This window comes from Lynx canadensis, chromosome C1, assembly GCF_007474595.2.
Source record: "Lynx canadensis isolate LIC74 chromosome C1, mLynCan4.pri.v2, whole genome shotgun sequence".
NCBI lineage: Eukaryota > Metazoa > Chordata > Mammalia > Carnivora > Felidae > Lynx > Lynx canadensis.
The window spans coordinates 50,523,842-50,541,831 of NC_044310.1; the positions used below are offsets into that span (position 1 = coordinate 50,523,842).

The 17,990-nt window shown below is 40.7% G+C and overlaps 1 protein-coding gene across 2 annotated transcripts in view; it reads left to right on the forward strand.

The window, feature by feature from the left end:
- PATJ (PATJ crumbs cell polarity complex component) overlaps positions 1–17,990 on the forward strand; it is a 363,529-nt gene that overhangs the window by 320,033 nt on the left and 25,506 nt on the right. For both annotated transcript variants that reach the window (XM_030323890.1, XM_030323891.2), the window contains exons 36-42: positions 1,864–2,057; positions 4,714–4,861; positions 5,967–6,053; positions 10,395–10,509; positions 11,561–11,598; positions 15,737–15,859; positions 16,589–16,693. In XM_030323890.1, coding sequence (XP_030179750.1) covers positions 1,864–2,057; positions 4,714–4,861; positions 5,967–6,053; positions 10,395–10,509; positions 11,561–11,598; positions 15,737–15,859; positions 16,589–16,693 — 810 coding nt within the window. The remainder of the gene's footprint in view (positions 1–1,863; positions 2,058–4,713; positions 4,862–5,966; positions 6,054–10,394; positions 10,510–11,560; positions 11,599–15,736; positions 15,860–16,588; positions 16,694–17,990) is intronic.

Here is a 17,990-nt window from a genome sequence, read left to right on the forward strand (position 1 = left end):
GGTGTAAAGACTATTTAAATAAATAAAACTTTAAGAAAAAAAGAATCGCATGCTCTGCCAACTAGAGCCAGCTAGGCACCCCTTAACCACTGGGTATAGTTAATGTAATTGAGAACACAAACACAAGATATACCAGAAAAGAAAAAGCATCATGAAAATTAGGCTTTTAAACATTTTTTCTGGCTTATAGAATCAGCTTTAAATAATTGCTCAAAACCCACCTTCTCCAAGAAAGACTCATTGCTCTCTTCTCCCTCTCTGTAACCAATCTTTATGCCACAAGTCACTAGTCTTTGGAATGTTAGAATTGGAAAAGCCTGAGACCAATCCCTTCGTGTACAGATGAAGGAATGGAAGACCAGATATAAGCTTGACTTGCCCAGGACACACAGGGATGGACTAGAACATGGAGTAGAACCAGCATCTTGAGGGAAGTCTTCTATTCTGCCACCCCACCCCCCACCCCATCACCCACCCCACTACTGGCCATGACCTGTGCCTACTCTTCCCTTTGTGTCTTTTCCTAGCTATGACCTTGAGGGAGTGACCTATGACTCCCTTCCTTTGAGTCCTTGGCCATTCTTCCCCTCAATTTCTCCTTTTTGTTAAATCCACTAATCCATAACAGTACTTGACTTTCTCTGTGGCAGGGGATCCAATAACTCATTCTAAGAGTACATTGAGGGGTGCCTGGGTGGCTCAGTTGGTTAAGCAACTGACTTCAGCTCAGGTCATGATCTCACGGTTTGTGAGTTTGAGCCCCACGTCGGACTCTGTGCTGACAGCTCAGAGCCTGGAGCCTGCTTCACATTCTGTGTCTCCCCCTGTCTCTACACCTCCCCTGCTCGCGCTCTGTCTCTGTCTCTCAAAAAATAAATAAATGTTAAAAAAAAAATTTTTTTTTTCTTTAAATAAGAGTATGTTGAGGCAGAAGGGTATAGAGACTAAGGGTGGGAAGATAGTCTGGGTTCAAACCGTGACTAGCTATATAACCTGGTTCAAGTCTCTTTAGCCCCTCCGTGACTTACTTTCCTCATCTGTAAAATGGTAATGGTACCTATTTCAGAGAGTTAGTATAAGGATTAAATGAGTAAATATTTACAAAGGGCTAATACACAAGCACTACACAAACATTTCTTAAGTAAAACACAAGTAAGTCTGAAGAAATAAATAAGTAAACTGGCTATATGATCTCCATTTAGCAGACAAGGAAACAGAGGCTTATTGAGGGCCCACAACTTGTCCAAATTCACGTGATTTACCGGAAGCAGAGCCATGGCTTTACTCAGTGCCATTTCCAGTACAGTTTGCTTCTAACTTATGGTCCTATTTGTGCTCTCTCAGATCCAGGTTCAGAAGGGTGTACTTCAAGGGGGTTTCGACACTGTCAGAAATACTGGTCTCTCATTTTTTTTCCGGCTTATTCTAAAGTAGTTGTGATGTTTGCAATTAAGAGTGAGGACGTCAAATTCAATAAGCAAACTGAGTCCTAAAATGCTGACCAACACTAATGTTCATTTCCCTTTTGACCTCAATTACACAAGGCCGTTAGACCCTTCCACCCCTCCTGCTCCCTTTCACCCTCCCCCCTCCCCAACCATGTTGATTCCATAGTAGACCTCACAGCTTTGCAAAACAGCATTCCTGTGTGTACTAAGCACCCTCTATGCTTTTGGGGTAGGAGAGGATAAGGGCTACCTCCTTTATACATGAAGCAGCTACTACTGCCAATAGTTGCTACCTGCCTTGGGAACGGCTAGAAATTTCCAGAGGTTTGTCACTGGTTGGATTAAAGAGCTCCAGACAGAACCGGCATGGAGGTCTCTGCTGTCAGCAGCCCATCTCAGATGTCCATTGTTCCAGGTTAATGGGATTGACCTGAGGAGCGCCAGCCATGAAGAAGCCATCACAGCCCTGAGGCAGACCCCCCAGAAGGTGCGGCTGGTGGTGTATAGAGATGAGGCACACTACAGGGATGAGGAGAACTTGGAGATTTTCCCAGTGGATCTGCAGAAAAAGGCCGGCCGAGGACTGGGTCTGAGTATTGTTGGGAAACGGTAAGGAAATACTATGCAAGTTAGGACAGATTGGCCTTTCCCTTCAGAGCCCTAGGGAGCCTACAAACACTGAAAGGTAAAGTCTCGTGTAAACTAACAGTATGGCTTCTAAATTCAACCTGTCTATAAATATTAGAATGACACTGGTAATATCTCTGAGCAAGGTCTTACCAAAAAAAAAAAAAAGTGTGTCATATGAAGATAGAACCTGAAGCCCAGTCAACTGAGACTATATTTGTTCCCATATAGAATAAGAAGAGACTCGGGGCGCCTGGGTGGCTCAGTCGGTTAAGCGGCCGACTTCGGCTCAGGTCATGATCTTGCGGTCCGTGAGTTCAAGCCCCGCATCGGGCTCTGTGCTGACAGCTCAGAGCCTGGAGCCTGTTTCAGATTCTGTGTCTCCCTCTCTCTGACCCTCCCCTGTTCATGCTCTGTCTCTCCCTGTCTCAAAAATAAATAAAACATTAAAAAAAATTTTTTTTTAATAAATAAATAAATAAATAAATAAGAGACTCAAAAGGGTTTTTATACCTTGGAGTCACTTAGATCTGAGGCTTTACCCAAGAAATAGCTAATATCAAGAGATAGGTTTATACAGAGTTGGGTTAAGAAAATTCCGGAGTGCCTGGGTGGCTCAGTCGGTTAAGCATCTGCCTTTGGCTCAGGTCATGATCTCACGGTTCGTGGGTTCAAACCCCCACGGGCTTTGCACTGACAGTGTAGAGCCTGCTTGGGATTCTCTCTCCCTCCCTCTCTCTGCCTCTCCCCTGCTTGTGCTCTCTCTCAGTGAATAAATAAACTTAAAAATTTTTTTAAAAGAGAAAGAAAATTCCTCTGCCATCAGTACCATGTTAATCTTATGCTGTTAACTACATCTAGCTGGTGAGTTTCAAAAACTAGCTGAATAAGTGTAGTTGAGAGACAAATTCTTTATGACAGTAGTTTTCATTAAGAAAGATGTCCCCAAAAGGTAACTTGCACCAAAAATGTAGGTAGATCCTGGTGGCTAGGCTTTTCATTTGAAGTCTGTGCCACTTACCCATATGATAGGCATTATAGAATAATATCAGTAGATTAGAGAAGTAAGTCATATCTTGCAACTGCAATTCCAGCTTCCATGGTTTACTGGTTTTAGTTATTTGGTGTGTTTTTATTCCAACAGGGCTGCAAGATTGTCAGGTGACGCCCCAATATGGCCTTAGATGGTTATCAACCATCATCTTAGGGAGCATTGAAATGGTTTTACATATATTACATCCTTTGCCTTCAAAGACTTCTGACGGCTAGCCCAGTGTTTTTTTCTAGCAGCCCAAGCTGTTATTAAAATAAAATATTAGAGAGTTTTTGAGAGCACTGATTTTGTGCCAGGTACTGTGCTGTCCTGATCTCATTCTTCAGCACTGTTAAATCGTCACTCAGAAAATGCATTACAAATCAAAAAAGTTGAGACTCGTATTTCTAAACAAACTCCCTGCATACCTGGTGCAGAGCACCTGACAGAGCCCACGTTGAAGTTTGCTTACCTGTGACACATGCATATGCCTGGCGAGATTCCACAGAGAGTAATGGTTTTTACTTTATTGCCTCATTGTGGATTGATAAAACCGTCTTCGTACAACACTAGTATTTCAGATTGGGTTTGTAAGGAACATTCACGTTCCTTAGCCCAAAATGTTCCATTGTAAAGGATCAGGTGTATACGCTTTCACAATGCACAATTCTTTGACTTAGCAATTCCACAACTAGAAATGTATCCTAACAGTATTCTTGTAGATATGTTCCCCATTGCACATTGTTTGCAACAGCTAGTGACTGACAATAACCTCTATATTTTATCTATATATTTTACTCATCATGAAAGTAAAGAACCTCTGTAGAATCGAATACAGCCTTAAAAAACAATGAGGAAGCCCCAGGTGCTTTCTCCACTTTTTAACCTCTTGAATTTGAGACATACAAATTTATTTACTCCTCAAATAAATAATTATAATTAAAACCTTAGTAACAACAGGAAAAGGAAGAGTGATAAAACTAGAAATTGATCAGATACTAGTAAGTGAGCTAATCTATAAGGAAATAACTTTTACATTTTAAGAGTACTTAATCTATAAGGAAATAACTTGTACATTTTAAGGGGCGCCTGGGTGACTCAGTCAGTTAAATGCCCAACTTCGGCTAAGGTCACGACCTCGTTGTCCATGAGTTCATGCCCCACGTTGGGCTCTGGGCTGACAGTGTGGAGCCTGGAGCCTGCAGCCTGCTTCATATTCTATATCTCCCTCTCTCTCTGCCCCTCCCCTTCTTGCTCTCTCTCTCTAAGAAAACATTAAAAAAAAAATTTTTAAGAGTACTATGCTTTTTAAAGTGAATTTCCATTTCATTTCACTAAGATTATCCTCTTGCAGAAATAATGCCCTTGGGCCAATAAAAATGAATTTTACAGTAGGCAGCACAAATAGGTATAAACTATTTAAAAGGCAAGCACTCTGAGGTTTATCATTTGGGAAGTTAGTGGATATAATTGGATGAGATGGCTTTGTAGGACCATTCTTCCAAGCGTTGGGATTTAGTGAAACTGTGTAGAATGTCAGTAATCTCAGATTTACTAAAGAAATACTAAATTGTGCCATTACCCACTGCTCTATGGTATTCACAGAAATGGAAGTGGAGTGTTTATTTCTGACATCGTGAAAGGTGGAGCTGCAGACCTTGATAGGAGATTGATTCAGGGAGATCAGATCTTATCTGTGAATGGGGAGGACATGAGAAATGCCTCACAGGAGACGGTGGCCACTGTCCTCAAGGTGAGTCCCCAGGCTGCTTTTTGCCTGGCTGGTGTAACTAAAGTCCAGGGACCGGGGTGGGGGACTGTTCTAAACTGGGTTGGTTATAAAATGGGTTAGACTTTCTGCTAATTCGAGTTTTAACTAGAGATCTAAACTCTGATTACTTTAACCCATCATAAACAGCTTTACAAGAAAGCTGCTATAATGACTAACAGGATTGAGGAGTAACCTCTTTGGGGATTTCTAAGCTAGTTTTTATACCTGTGAGAATCCAAGTATCCACAATTATCCACAAGTACATTAGATGGTATAAGTTCTCCTGGAATCACAAAATTCCTCCTTCTCTCTCTAACGCTGTATTGTCGTGAATTTACCCAATCTAGCTTTTACTGCTTGAGGGACCACTAAAGATTATCTAGACCAAGTCCTCTGATTCACAAAGGAAGTTTGAAAAAGTAGAGCAGCACGCCCAAGATGACAAGGGTCTGCTCGAGTGGTTTTCTCACCACGAGAGCTATTCCTCACTGAAGTCATAGGGAGGCAAAGGTTCAGAATTCCTTCCCTTCCAAGTGTCTCTGCAACATGGACCCTACCTCCTTTGGAGGAAACAGATTAATAAAAGTTCCTGTAACTTTGCATTCAATTATAACCAGCTTCGTCTTATGCTGTTTCACAAATAGCTGTGGAAGCTTTTGCAAAGACAAAAGAATTCTGTTTATTGCAAGATCCTGATTTTCTAGTGTAGTCAACTCTCGGTTGTGACTTAGGAGAGAAGTTATTTGTAGATTATCTCCATGTCTGATTTCTCAGTCTTCCTTTCACCCACTTTTCCTGAATTATGTCACTGCTCGTGAATACTTTCATCAGAAGGGAAAAGGAAAAGAGGTGAATTGAAATGTAATCCTTTTACCATGTTTTAAAAAGTCATGAAGTCATGACGTGAATACCGCTGAGTTGGTGAATTTCTGTTGTTTTGTGTGATTTTTTGAGGACTGAATTTCCTTTTTGCCTGTTGCTTTTGTCACCCGTTTACAATTGTTGGCTGCAGAGATGAGCGGAGGCCCTGCCATGATAATTTTAGAGTATAAATGCTGGTTTTCACCTCTTTTCTTGTCTTTCCAAGTGTGCACAGGGGCTGGTGCAGCTAGAGATTGGAAGACTCCGTGCTGGTTCCTGGACCTCCTCAAGGAAGACGTCACAGAACAGTCAGGTTGTTGATGGCTTCCCATCACACTGACTCACCTGTCCCCACTGAGAGAAAGTCCCCATTTCATAAGTGGTTGTTTGGAAATAATGTATAATATACAGCATATTCACAATACCAAGTTCAGTGCATTTTAATGTGTTTGAAATAAAAATGAAAGGTGGGATGGAAATTCATTAATCCCTAGATTTTTCTCTCCTTTATTGCCTGCCAGTGTTTTCTTAGAACTACTTTTGTTGTCCACTATTAGTTCTGTATTGCCTATGTATGCATGTACACAGCTGTGTTTATTTAAAAAAAAAAAAAGAAAGAAAGAAAGAAGCAACATCTGGTGGCAATTTGACCCTCATTAGCACAACATTGTTCTATTCGTTCAATTAAATATTGCTATAAAGTTAACTTGTGAATAGCCACTCACACATGCTGAGGGCAATTAATGGTATATTCCTAAGAGAGTGAAGTGTGGGGGGTTATCCTATGAGAGGGAGGCCTTAGTGGGTGACATTCTGTAGGTTAGCAAACATCTTATGTTTATTTGCAAGGCTGATGTAAGTGCCACTTTTTTTTTTAACAAAGTATATTTCAAAGTTTTGGGGTTTTTTATTTTGTTTTAATTATAATGGCTGAAAAATCAAGATGGTAGACTATATGTTTAGTCCCATTTGGTACATAATGAAACTGTAGAAACCTGCCTGTGACCTCCATTCCCCTTTGTGGGCTATAGATGGGCCTTTGTTTTGAGGTTAAAAGCATGAGTTTTAGTCCTCTCCCTGGTTGCCATAGGCTTAAAGCCTCCCCAAGGCCTTTGTTCAGAAGTCGTTCTGAGTTTGTGGTTTGCATACAGGAATGCTTCTGGAATGCTACGAACTGCCTCTTTTGCTTCATTGGTATTAGAAAATAGGTGAAAAAAAATACCATTGTTCGGATAGGATCACAGACTAGGTATCTTAGAGAATCTTGAAAGCAGTGAAACCCAATAAACATCATGTTAAGTTTAGAATATTTTATCTCTTTCATTTCTGGTCTACACAATGAGCAGCAAATATCATGTGTACTAAGACACAGCGCTGCCATGGGACTCCAGGAGTAAATGGTTGATAATGATTCTAACCAGACTTGTATCAACAGTGGGAACCTCAGATGCAAAATAGTTGTCTCAGCTTCTTCCTTAGTGGAAGATTCACTTGTTGAGTGATTTCACTAATGGCTAATTTCACTAATCTAACAGGAGGTTAGATTATCCCTGAACAATCCTAGGGATAAAATTTTTCCTCTTTGGAGAATATGGGAAGGCGCCACAAAGGAGGCCCCTTTGGGTCTCACTGCAAAAGGAGTTTGATAGGTTGAAGAGGGAGAAGGCATCCCAGACAGATGGACTAGCATATACAAAAGCACAAAGGGATACAAAGGATTCCAGTGTTTTAAGAAAAGTTTGAATTGAAGGACGAGGTAGTAAGCAGAACTAGATTTCTGCCCTTGAGGGACATGTATAATAAGAAAGTCTTGGGTAATTAATAAAGTTCACACTCAGGTTAAATGCAGAGCTAACAAATTTAGAAGGTCTATTATTAAATGTCAATAAAACCATCATCACCATTCATCTGATATATAAATGTGAGCTGTTCTATTTTGTAAACCTGAGACAAAGTATCAAAGTGCCTTACCTTCCTACACAGAATTTTTACTTCAGGGGGTAGAAGTCTGACTCCGTTTTAAGAAAAACAGTAAATATGTTGTATCCTTACTTTGTCCTTAAAATTTGGCTGAGATTATATGAGAGGCAGCAGTCATATTTGGCTAATTGAAAGAAGGCTTATAGCTGGCTGTGGAAAGGATATGTTCTCCGTGATCGTGAATTGAAGACCAGCCCATGACCCAGCTGGAGAAAAAAAAAAAGGGCCCTATTCCCAAACCTATTTAAAAACAGTCAGGACCCCCTAGGGGCACAGATTTCTTTCTGGGCAATTACAAGATGGGGAGATAAATGTCTTCTTTTGAAAGCCAAGGAGAATTATAATTCACTGACTTGGACTAGAGAAAGTAGGTTCATTAAGAGAGATCTTCTATTTTTGGGGGCTACCAAGCCTCTTTTATTTATTTACTTATTTATTTTAAGAACAGTATAGAAATTAGCTGTGAGATAGCTCAGAGGAAATAAGACTTGATTAATAATCCATAATTCACGAGTCATTTTTTTTAATGTTTATTTTTGAGAGAGCGTGAATGGGAGAGGGGCAGAGAGAGAGAGAGAATACCAAGCAGGCTCCATGCCACCAGCACAGAGTCCAACACGGGGCCCATTCTCACAAACTGTGAGATCATGACCTAAGCCAAAATCAAGAGTCAGATGCTCAACGGACTGGGCTACCCAGGCACCCAAGCTCCTTCTTTTAAAATAATGTCTTTCCCCGGCAACCAGAAGAGAGTATCTTTACTCTGTAGTGCAAACTGTGTAATGGAAAAACACTTGAGAAATCTTTTCCTCAGGTAACTGAGGGAGTACTGCCAGGCACAGTTCATATTTATAAAGGCCTTGGCAAACACATTGCTCTAAGATTTTTTAGGCAAAAGTTATAATATTCTGTACTTCCTTAATTCTGAGTATTAGAGCACTATTGATTTAAATCCTTTCAGGAAAAATATAAAAACACTCCTTTAAATATACATATCCATTGTGAAGTATATTGATGTCTATAACTTACTTTGAAATGAATTTTTAAAAATTGATGAATAGGGGTGCCTGGGTAGATCAGTTGGTTGAGCATCTGACTTTTGATTTCGGCTTAGGTCATGATTTCAGGGTGTGAGATCAAGCCCTGCCTTGGGCTCCGTGCTGAGTATGGGGCCTGCTTAAGATTCTCTCTCTCTCTCTCTCTCTCTCTCTCTCTCTCTCTCTCTGTCTCTCTCTGCCTCTCTCCCCCACTGATACTCTGTCTCTCTAAATAAATAAAAATATACTTTAAAAAATTAAATTGGAGCACATGGGTAGCTCAGTCAGTTAAGCTACTGCTCAGGTCATGATCTCACGATTAGTGAGTTTGAGCCCCAAATCGGGCCCCATGCTGGCAATGTGAGCCTGCTTTGAAAATAATTTTCAAAGTTGATGAACAGATAATGGATATGTGATAAAGAAAATACAGCAAAATATTGATTGTGGAATCTAAGTGGCATGCATATGAATGTCTACTGTATAATTCACCTTTTCTGTATTTTTTTAAGTTTATTTTGAGAGAGAACGTGTGCACACGTGCACGCATGAGTGGGGGAGGGGCAGAGAGAGAGAATCCCAAGCAGGCTTCCCCCGACAAGGGGCTCAATCTCACAGTTGTGAGATCATGACCTGAGCTGAAATCCAGAGTAGGACACATAAGCAACTGAGCCACCCAGATGCCCTTGTAAATTTTCATATTTAAAGAATGTTAAAATGTTAAACAACTTGCATGATGGAACTAGGGAAATGGATCAAATTATAATTTATCATAATTTTGAGGCATAACCTTGAAAATTTGGTAGAAAACCTTCTGTACTCTTGGTTGCATTATTTTCTTTTTACTTTTTTCTTTGGTTATATTATTTTCTGCAAGGGTCCTCCACTGTGTACATGACTCTCTTTGAGTAGCCACTAACCATATGTTACAATACATTGTAGACCTCAAATATTTATTTAAATGAATAAAAGGACAGTAATGGAAGTATAACAGATTGGGCTGGATTACTACTGACTCCAGGAAAATCTTTGAGAAAAAAATTTAACCCATTCACAAAACAACATATCTCCTTGATATTTGCTGCTTTCTCCTTCAACTGAGGAGAAAATGTCTGTTAAGATTTTATTATAGTTGTTTTATATAAACATGTATACATGATTATATGATTATATAGCTAGCATCATATATGTATGTTTATATATAATCATATATATGTGATGCTATATAATCATATATATAAACACTATGTAACAGCCTAGGAAAATGTTTCTGATTTCATGTGGAGCAAGAAAAGCTTAAATTATCACAAGTTTTCAGGGCAACTGGGTGGCTCATGCTCTCTTTCTCTCTCTCTCTCTCAAAATAAATAAACTTTTAAAAATTATTACACGTTTCCTATCCTGATGATTGAAACCATACGTAAAAGCACAAATGAAAGGGGAATGCAATGGAAAAACGTCAGATGAAATTGGGTTGTGTGGTAAGAGGATGCGTAGGGCTAACTTCTGTTTTCCCTTTTAGCCTCTCTAGAATTTTCTATGATATGGTTATGGTTACTTCAGTAATTAAAGTACTAAGTCTGAATTTTTAAGAGCAAGCCCGTGTCTCCACGCAGCTGACTGCCGGCTTTTCTTTCCAGGGCAGCCAACACAGTGCACCGAACAGCTTCCACCCCGCCCTCGCTCCTGTCATCGCCAGCCTGCAAAGCCTGGTCGGCACAAAAAGAGCTACAGACCCTTCCCCCAAAAGTTCAGGTATTACTTGGACACACCTCGAGGAAAGACATCCCACTGCCCAACTTTTTTAATATTAACATTTTTTAAAAAACAATCTCTTTGGGGCACCCGGGTGGCTTAGTCGGTTGGGCGGCCGACTTCGGCTCAGGTCATGATCTCATGGTTCATGGGTTCGAGCCCCACGTCGGGCTCTGTGCTGACGGCTCGGAGCCTGGAGCCTGCTTCAGAATCTGTGACTTTCCCTCTCTCTCTGTCCCCTTCCCAGCTCATGCTCTGTCTCTCAAAAAATAAATAAACCTTTAAAAAAAATTTTTTTTTCTTAAACAATCTCTTCACCTTCCTTCAGTTAAGATACTAAGTTTAAATCTTTCAACGTGTGCACATAAGCCCCAGCCTTTATGAAAAGCCCGTTCTAAAGAAAGTAAACCCATAGAGATTCATTTTGGGAATTTTGCCTTAAATTTTACACAAATCACGTGGTAAGAAAGCGGAAATCTAAAGTGCTTCATAAAGTGGGGGGCCTGGCTGGCTCAGTCGGTGGAGCACGCGACTCTTGATCTCGGGGTTGTGAGTTCAAATCCCACATTGGGTGTAGGCACTTCATAAAGTAAAACCATTTCCAAAGAGAAAAATTTGAAATTACAGGTCGCTTGAGGAAAGTTACACATGCATATGCCATTGCAAGTGGAGCAGAGCAGGGCGTCTTTTTAAGTCTTTCCTTGAGTAGAGGGTTATCTTTGATTAAGGCAGAAAAATGTACAGTAAAACACTAATAGCTCACCCCCCTCAAGCCGTTTAATCACCATATTCCAGGCAGCTGCTGGTACAGCCCATCAGCTTTTGTCAGACCAAATGATGATGACCACATCCATGTCAAACAGAGGGCTTCTTCAAAGTAGCCCGTAATCAATAGTTGCCATTTTGGATTTGGGGAAAGTATGTCATGCCATTAGCTCTACTATTCTCTCTTGAAAGGCCTAGAAAATGACACCATTTTTATGGGTTAATATGAAATACTATGTTGTCTCTTAATTTTAAAAAGTTAATTGTGTTGCTTTTTTATTTATAGGCGCAGATACAGGACCAAGGACCGTTGAAATAATCAGGGTAAGTCAATTTTGCTATTTTTCTGATCTTTGTTGATTTGCATAAAATGTATATTTTCTCCTTACTATATAATTTGTTGGATTGTTACTGTCCTCTTTTAAGTTTCACTGAAGTAATCAAATGGTCTATCTTTCATAAATAGAAAAATCAGTAAAGCTGCATCATTCACAGACCACTGTGAATCTTTGGGTACATCCCATCCACTATGTTTTGTGCATGTGTTTAAGTTTTACAAAACAACAACAACTAAATGGTATCATATGGGTATACTCTTGAGGCTTATCTTTTTCACTTTTATATTTTGAGAGAGAGAAAGCCAGCAGGGGAGGGGCAGAGAGAGAATTTTAAGCAGGCTCCACAACCAGCATGGAGCCCAGTGCAGAGCTCAGTCCCACCACTGTGAGACCATGACCTGAGCTGAAATCAAGAGTTGGATGTTCAACCGACTGAGCTACCCAGGCACCCCATTGTCTTTTTCACTTTAAAGCATGAACTTTTAGTCATGCTCGTATTTGTTGACGATTTCTATTGGTTTTATAGTATCCCATCATATCATGTGCTATAATTTTTTTAATCAGCTTCCTCCTACTAAACAATTAGCACATTTCTCAACTTTTGCTCTTTTATAACAACATCTTTGTATTTCTTTTTTGTCCATATCATGAGTGATTTCTTCAGGATTTGTTCCTAAAATGAAATTGGTTTTTGTTTGTTTACAAAAAAAAATTTTTTTTAATCTTTAAGTAATCTCTAACTCAGTGTGGGCTTTGAACTTCCAACCCCAAGATCAAGGGTCACGTGCTCTATAGATTGGGCTACCCAGGTACCTCTAGAAATGAAATTGTTGAGTCAAGAGCCACACTTGTTATTTAAAGGCTTCTATACATGTTACTAAATTCCCTTCCCCAAAAGATTGTATAATATGTATTTCATAAAATTGTCATATCCTGATGTTCAAACTCCTGTGTGATATCCAGAATATTGGAAAGTACTTTCACTTTGATCACTTTTAAACATTAAATTTGGGGACACCTGAGTGGCTCATTCAGCTCAGCCCAACTCTTGATTTTGGCTCGGGTCATGATCTCATGATAGTGAGATCAAGCCTCACACTGGGCTCGCACTGGGCATAAGGCTGCTTAGGATTCTCCCTCTCTTTCTCTCTCTCTGCCCCTCCCCTGCTCGCATGCACGTTCCCTCTATCTCTGTCTCTAAACATTACATTTGGGATTCAAGAAGTATGACCTTGCTATAACCACGGTTCAACTGCAGTGAAGAGATATCCAGCATAGCTTAGCTCTCTGGAGTCAACCATAGCTGTGTTTGAAGGCATTCTACCATTTATTAGCTCTATAACCTTTGGCAAGTTACTGACTTCAGGTTTTCTTATCTGTAAACTGGGGATGATAACACCTCACAAAGTAAATCTTGTGTGGATTAAATGCGGTAATGCAAATGCATTGTACCTAGTACATCATAAATGTCCAGGAAGTGACATCCATTATTAGTGATTACAACTTTAGCTAAATCTGTTTTATTTGTTCCTAGTGTCTTTCCACCAGAGTGGCAACTCAGATGTTCCTATGGGACATAGGGACATATGGACATAACTTTCCTATAGGAAAGTTAAATCTACCAACATATACATAATTATGGACAAATTAAGGAAGCATTATGATGGATTCGAACAAAGCCAAGTTATTCCATAAATTTCTCCTCATTCCAAGATTTATAAAATATAATTTTATGTTTCCTTAGTCGTTTCAGCCAGTTGTTTTTTTTTTACAGGCTTTTATAAAACGGCCTGCTCCTACCAACTGTATTCTCCCACAAATGGTCCAAGCAGAAACTTTGCGATGAAATGCATCTTGCCATTTTGCATGCAGGGCTTTACTATTGATGCATTCAGGAAATAAAAGCTAGACACAAACGTGCTGGAAAACAGGGTATAAATTACCTGTGACTAGAGAGGTCAGCATCACCATTCTTCTTTTATAGACATGATGTGGCAGCATTCGTAGTGTTATTAATAATAAAGAATGAGTCCTCACACTTATGTGACATGAGTTTTTTTGTTTTTTGGTTTTTTTAGAGAGGGAAAGAGAGAGCACATGCAGGGGAGCAGCAGAGAGAGAAACACAGCGCGGTCTGTGTTGTCAGCACAGAGCCCAACATGGGGCTGGATCTCATGAACCAGATGATCATGACCTGAGCCGAGATCAAGAGTCTGACACTTACAGGACTGAGCCACCCAGGTGCCCCCGTGACATGAGTTTTTAAAGTTCTTTCAGGGGCACCTGGGTGGCTTAGTCGGGTAAGCATCAGACTCTTGATCTCGACTCAGGTCATGATCTCAAAGTTCGTGAAAATGAACCCTACATCAAGTCGGGCTTTGCACTGACAGTGTAGAGCTGGCCTGAGATTCTTTCTCTCTCTCACTCTCACTCTCTGCCCTTCCCCCACTCACATGGCTGCTCGTGCATGCACTCTCTCTCAAAATTAAAAAAAAAAAAAAATTTAAATAAAGTTCTTTCATACATGGTTTTTCTTGTTGTTCTTTTCCCTTTTTCCAACTTTATGAGGTAAAATTGAAGCTCACTAAGTGGTATATATTTTTAAATGATCAATTAAAACTGTAGAAACCCTGCTACCATATAGGTCCCTTTTCCACAACCATACCACTAACATTTATGCCATAGATGTCATATGTTTACATTTAGATGAATTGAGAACCCCACCAAACAATGTTGTAATTTTTACTTTCAACTGTTCTACATATTTTAAAGCCCTTAAAAAAATTGGTCTCATAGAAAATGGTTCTTTGCAGACTGAGTAATTTAGGATTTTACCCTGGATCTCATAAACGTTACGCTGTACAGACTCTGAAGAGTGTTGATATTTATGCTTTAGCAGACGATCAACCCATTCCAGCTCAGAATGTGAGTGATGGTTGACATCCCAGTTCGGTTCCATGTCGGTCTGTCCTGCACATGTGAAGCTTAGAATGGAGCCTGAAAAGTCTGTGTGATCCCTCTTATTGGATTAGATCCCTCTCTCAGGCTCTCTCTACTCTAGTTTTCTTCCCTTATTCTCCAGCCACCAGGCACTCCCTTGCCTGGTTTCTCTGGCTCTGGTGGCCAGAAGAGGTAAAATGGGGCAAGATAGGTGTTAATATCAGAGAGAGTGACTCCACCTTTACAGCTCTTTGACTGGGGCTCACCCTCAGGACCAAGCTGCCAGGAAAACAGCTGAGAAATCCACCCCTTACGTTTTTTCTCCAAGTTTTGGCCCTCCACCACAATTTGTTTGAGTTTCTTTACTTTTCAGAAACCTCAGGTAGTTGTTTCCGTGTTTGATAGAGTTGTTCACTGTAATGAGTCAGCAGGAGAGGGATGCCACGGCCGTGCAACGCGACCAGGCTGAAACTGGAACTCATCATTCATTCTTTGAGTGATTTTTAAAATAGTAACCCTGTGCAGCAATATGGGGAAGGCCTGGAATGCAGCCAGGATCCCTTCACCGGGGTCCGCGTGAACCAGGCTGCCTCACCCAGTGATCCTAGCGAACGCTTTCAGTCACATCTTACTTCTCTCCGCAAACTCGGCTGTCCCTGCAGCGGGTGTCCTCTCAGATCCTTTATTGTGATGCAGCCGTGCGGCTCTTTGAGAGCCAAGTGTGTTTGTTCACACCCAGAAGAGCATGATATGTGTGGCAGTTTAATCATAAACACCATATGAGATCATACTTGCCAAGTCTGCATCAAAATTGGCCACTAAACTGAGCAGTAACATAGGGTTGTTTTGTATTTTTTTGTTGTTTGTGCTCCTACCGTTGCCTTTTACCGAGCCTTTTCTGTAGGCCAAGACTGCACTATATCATCTCATGTAATCCTCAAACCAACATATAAAGACAGAAGCTCTAATTGCTTAAGGAACTGCATTGAGATCCCTCCCCCCAAGCTAAGTAAGTGCTAGAACTGAAACACAGGTGTTTCAGACTCCAAAGGCACTGCATTTAACTCCTGTGTTTCCCTGGCCTCCTGCAGCACGGACGGATTTTGTGCAACAGCTATCTTGGGGGCAACCAGGTTGTGGGGTTTTCTTATTAAATATAGGAACATGGTGTTGTCCTTTTTTAGGAGCTCAGCGATGCCCTTGGAATCAGTATTGCTGGAGGAAAAGGAAGTCCCTTAGGAGATATCCCAATATTTATTGCCATGATTCAGGCCAGTGGTGTGGCTGCACGTACACAGAAGCTTAAGGTAAACAAAAGGGGAATGGTGAAGTGCTAACAGCATGTGGTAGGAGACGAAGGTGCAGCCATGGGCACCTTGTTTAAAGTTGGAATTCCAACAGAGACCCACACGGAGGGCAAAATGCATTGGAGAAAGTTTACACCTAAAATTCATTAAGCCCCTGGGCATATAAAAATATTATTGTTCGTATCAAAGCTTCTTGATGAAAGAAGAAATTGCAGCCCTTTTTCAGAGCCTCCGATACCATTTTTAGCACTCCATTCCACCCAAAATTAATTTTCCCCCGAGAGATATTTGACCTGAGAATCGTCCTTCAACCAGAATTAATGCTCTTATGTTTTTTCCCCCCCATTGCCCCTCCATCTTAACTTAGGTAGAAAAATAAAGGAGAAAATATCTGGCCTCCTCATTAGAGCTTTACTGAACAGTTAATTTGTACACCCCACTATTACTGGTGAGTGGACGTATACAACACCACCATTGCCAAAATACAAAAGTGGCCTGCCGTGCCTTCTCAGGATCAAATCTGGCCCCCTTCTTGTTTCTCTGATTGATCTGTATTTGGGGAAAGCCATAAAAATTCCTCATGTTTCTGGAACATGCATACACAGTAGAAACACGGAACCTTCACAATAGCCACAAATGGGAAATATGACTTACAAAGAATTTTAAGCATTCTTCTCAAATTTAATTTTTCTTAATGATAGTGATTTTCTTCCACTTTTGTACTTCCAGGTTGGAGATCGGATTGTCAGCATTAATGGGCAACCTTTGGATGGGCTGTCTCACGCGGATGTGGTTAATCTGCTGAAGAACGCCTACGGGCGCATTATCCTGCAGGTATTGCGATCAATGGAGCACGCAGCTGCACGAGGCAGATAAGTGGCGTGCAAAAAAAGATTGAGCGTCACTGGCAGTAGGCATCACCGCCCAGCAGGGTGCTTGCTGATGTGAATTATGAAGGTTGAGAGCAAGAAATTATTATTTTTATTCAGAAATTCTTTAATGCCACCCATACAGGCAGTGAGCATGATTATATGAAAGCATAACAAGGGGAGAAAAATTACTCTTTGCTTCACATGATAAATCAACAAGGCTTTTAGCTTCCAGCGTTCTTTTGTAAATCAAAGTTTGTGAGGAATGGGAAATGATTTCTTTTCTTATGCCCAAAAACTGTTACCCAACTGCCCAAGTACTGTTTCCTCCACTCCTTTTTTAAAGGAAAGAAAAAATACAATGCTCTTTTTCCCTTAGCATAAATGATTGCCAACACGGTTAAATTCCCATTGTATGGTTGTCATCAACTAAGGCAGACAATTATTTATCAACTGTGGTCCCCCAGAGTCCCGTCCAGATGCACAAAGAAATATACCAGGAAGTAAGAAAGAGGTATGCTGCTAATTACCTCTCCTATTTCAGCACCTCACATGTCTCTGAGATTGATATGGTGCACTGAGAGGCAGGATACTGCAGTGAGTTTTGCTAATGAATTTCCCCCAAAACGTATGATTAAAATCACCACACTTCTGCAGGTAGTAGTGAACAGTTTACAGGTAAAAAGAATAAAACCCACCATTTAGCACCTTAGAGAGAGGGCTAGCCAGCCCCTCAGATCATTCTAGCCTTAAAATAATAATTTCAAGGGGTGCCTGGCTGGCTCAGTCGGTTAAGCATCAGACTTCAACTCAGGTCATGATCTCACAGTTCATGGGTTCAAGCCCCGCATTGGGCTCTGTGCTGACAGCTCAGAGCCTGGAGCCTGCTTTCAATTCTGTGACTTCCTCTCTTTGTGTCCCTCCCCCACTTGCGCTCTCTCTCTCTCTCTCTCTCTCTCTCTCTCTCTCAAAAATAAACATTAAAAAAAAATTTTTTTTTAATAATTTCAGGGGCTCCTGGCTAGAGTCAGTAGAGCAGGCAACTCTTTTTTTTTTTTCCAATATATGAAATTTATTGTCAAATTGGTTTCCATACAACACCCAGTGCTCATCCCAAAAGGTGCCCTCCTCAATACCCATCACCCACCCTCCCCTCCCTCCCACCCCCCATCAACCCTCAGTTTGTTCTCAGTTTTTAACAGTCTCTTATGCTTTGGCTCTCTCCCACTCTAACCTCTTTTTTTTTTTTTCCTTCCCCTCCC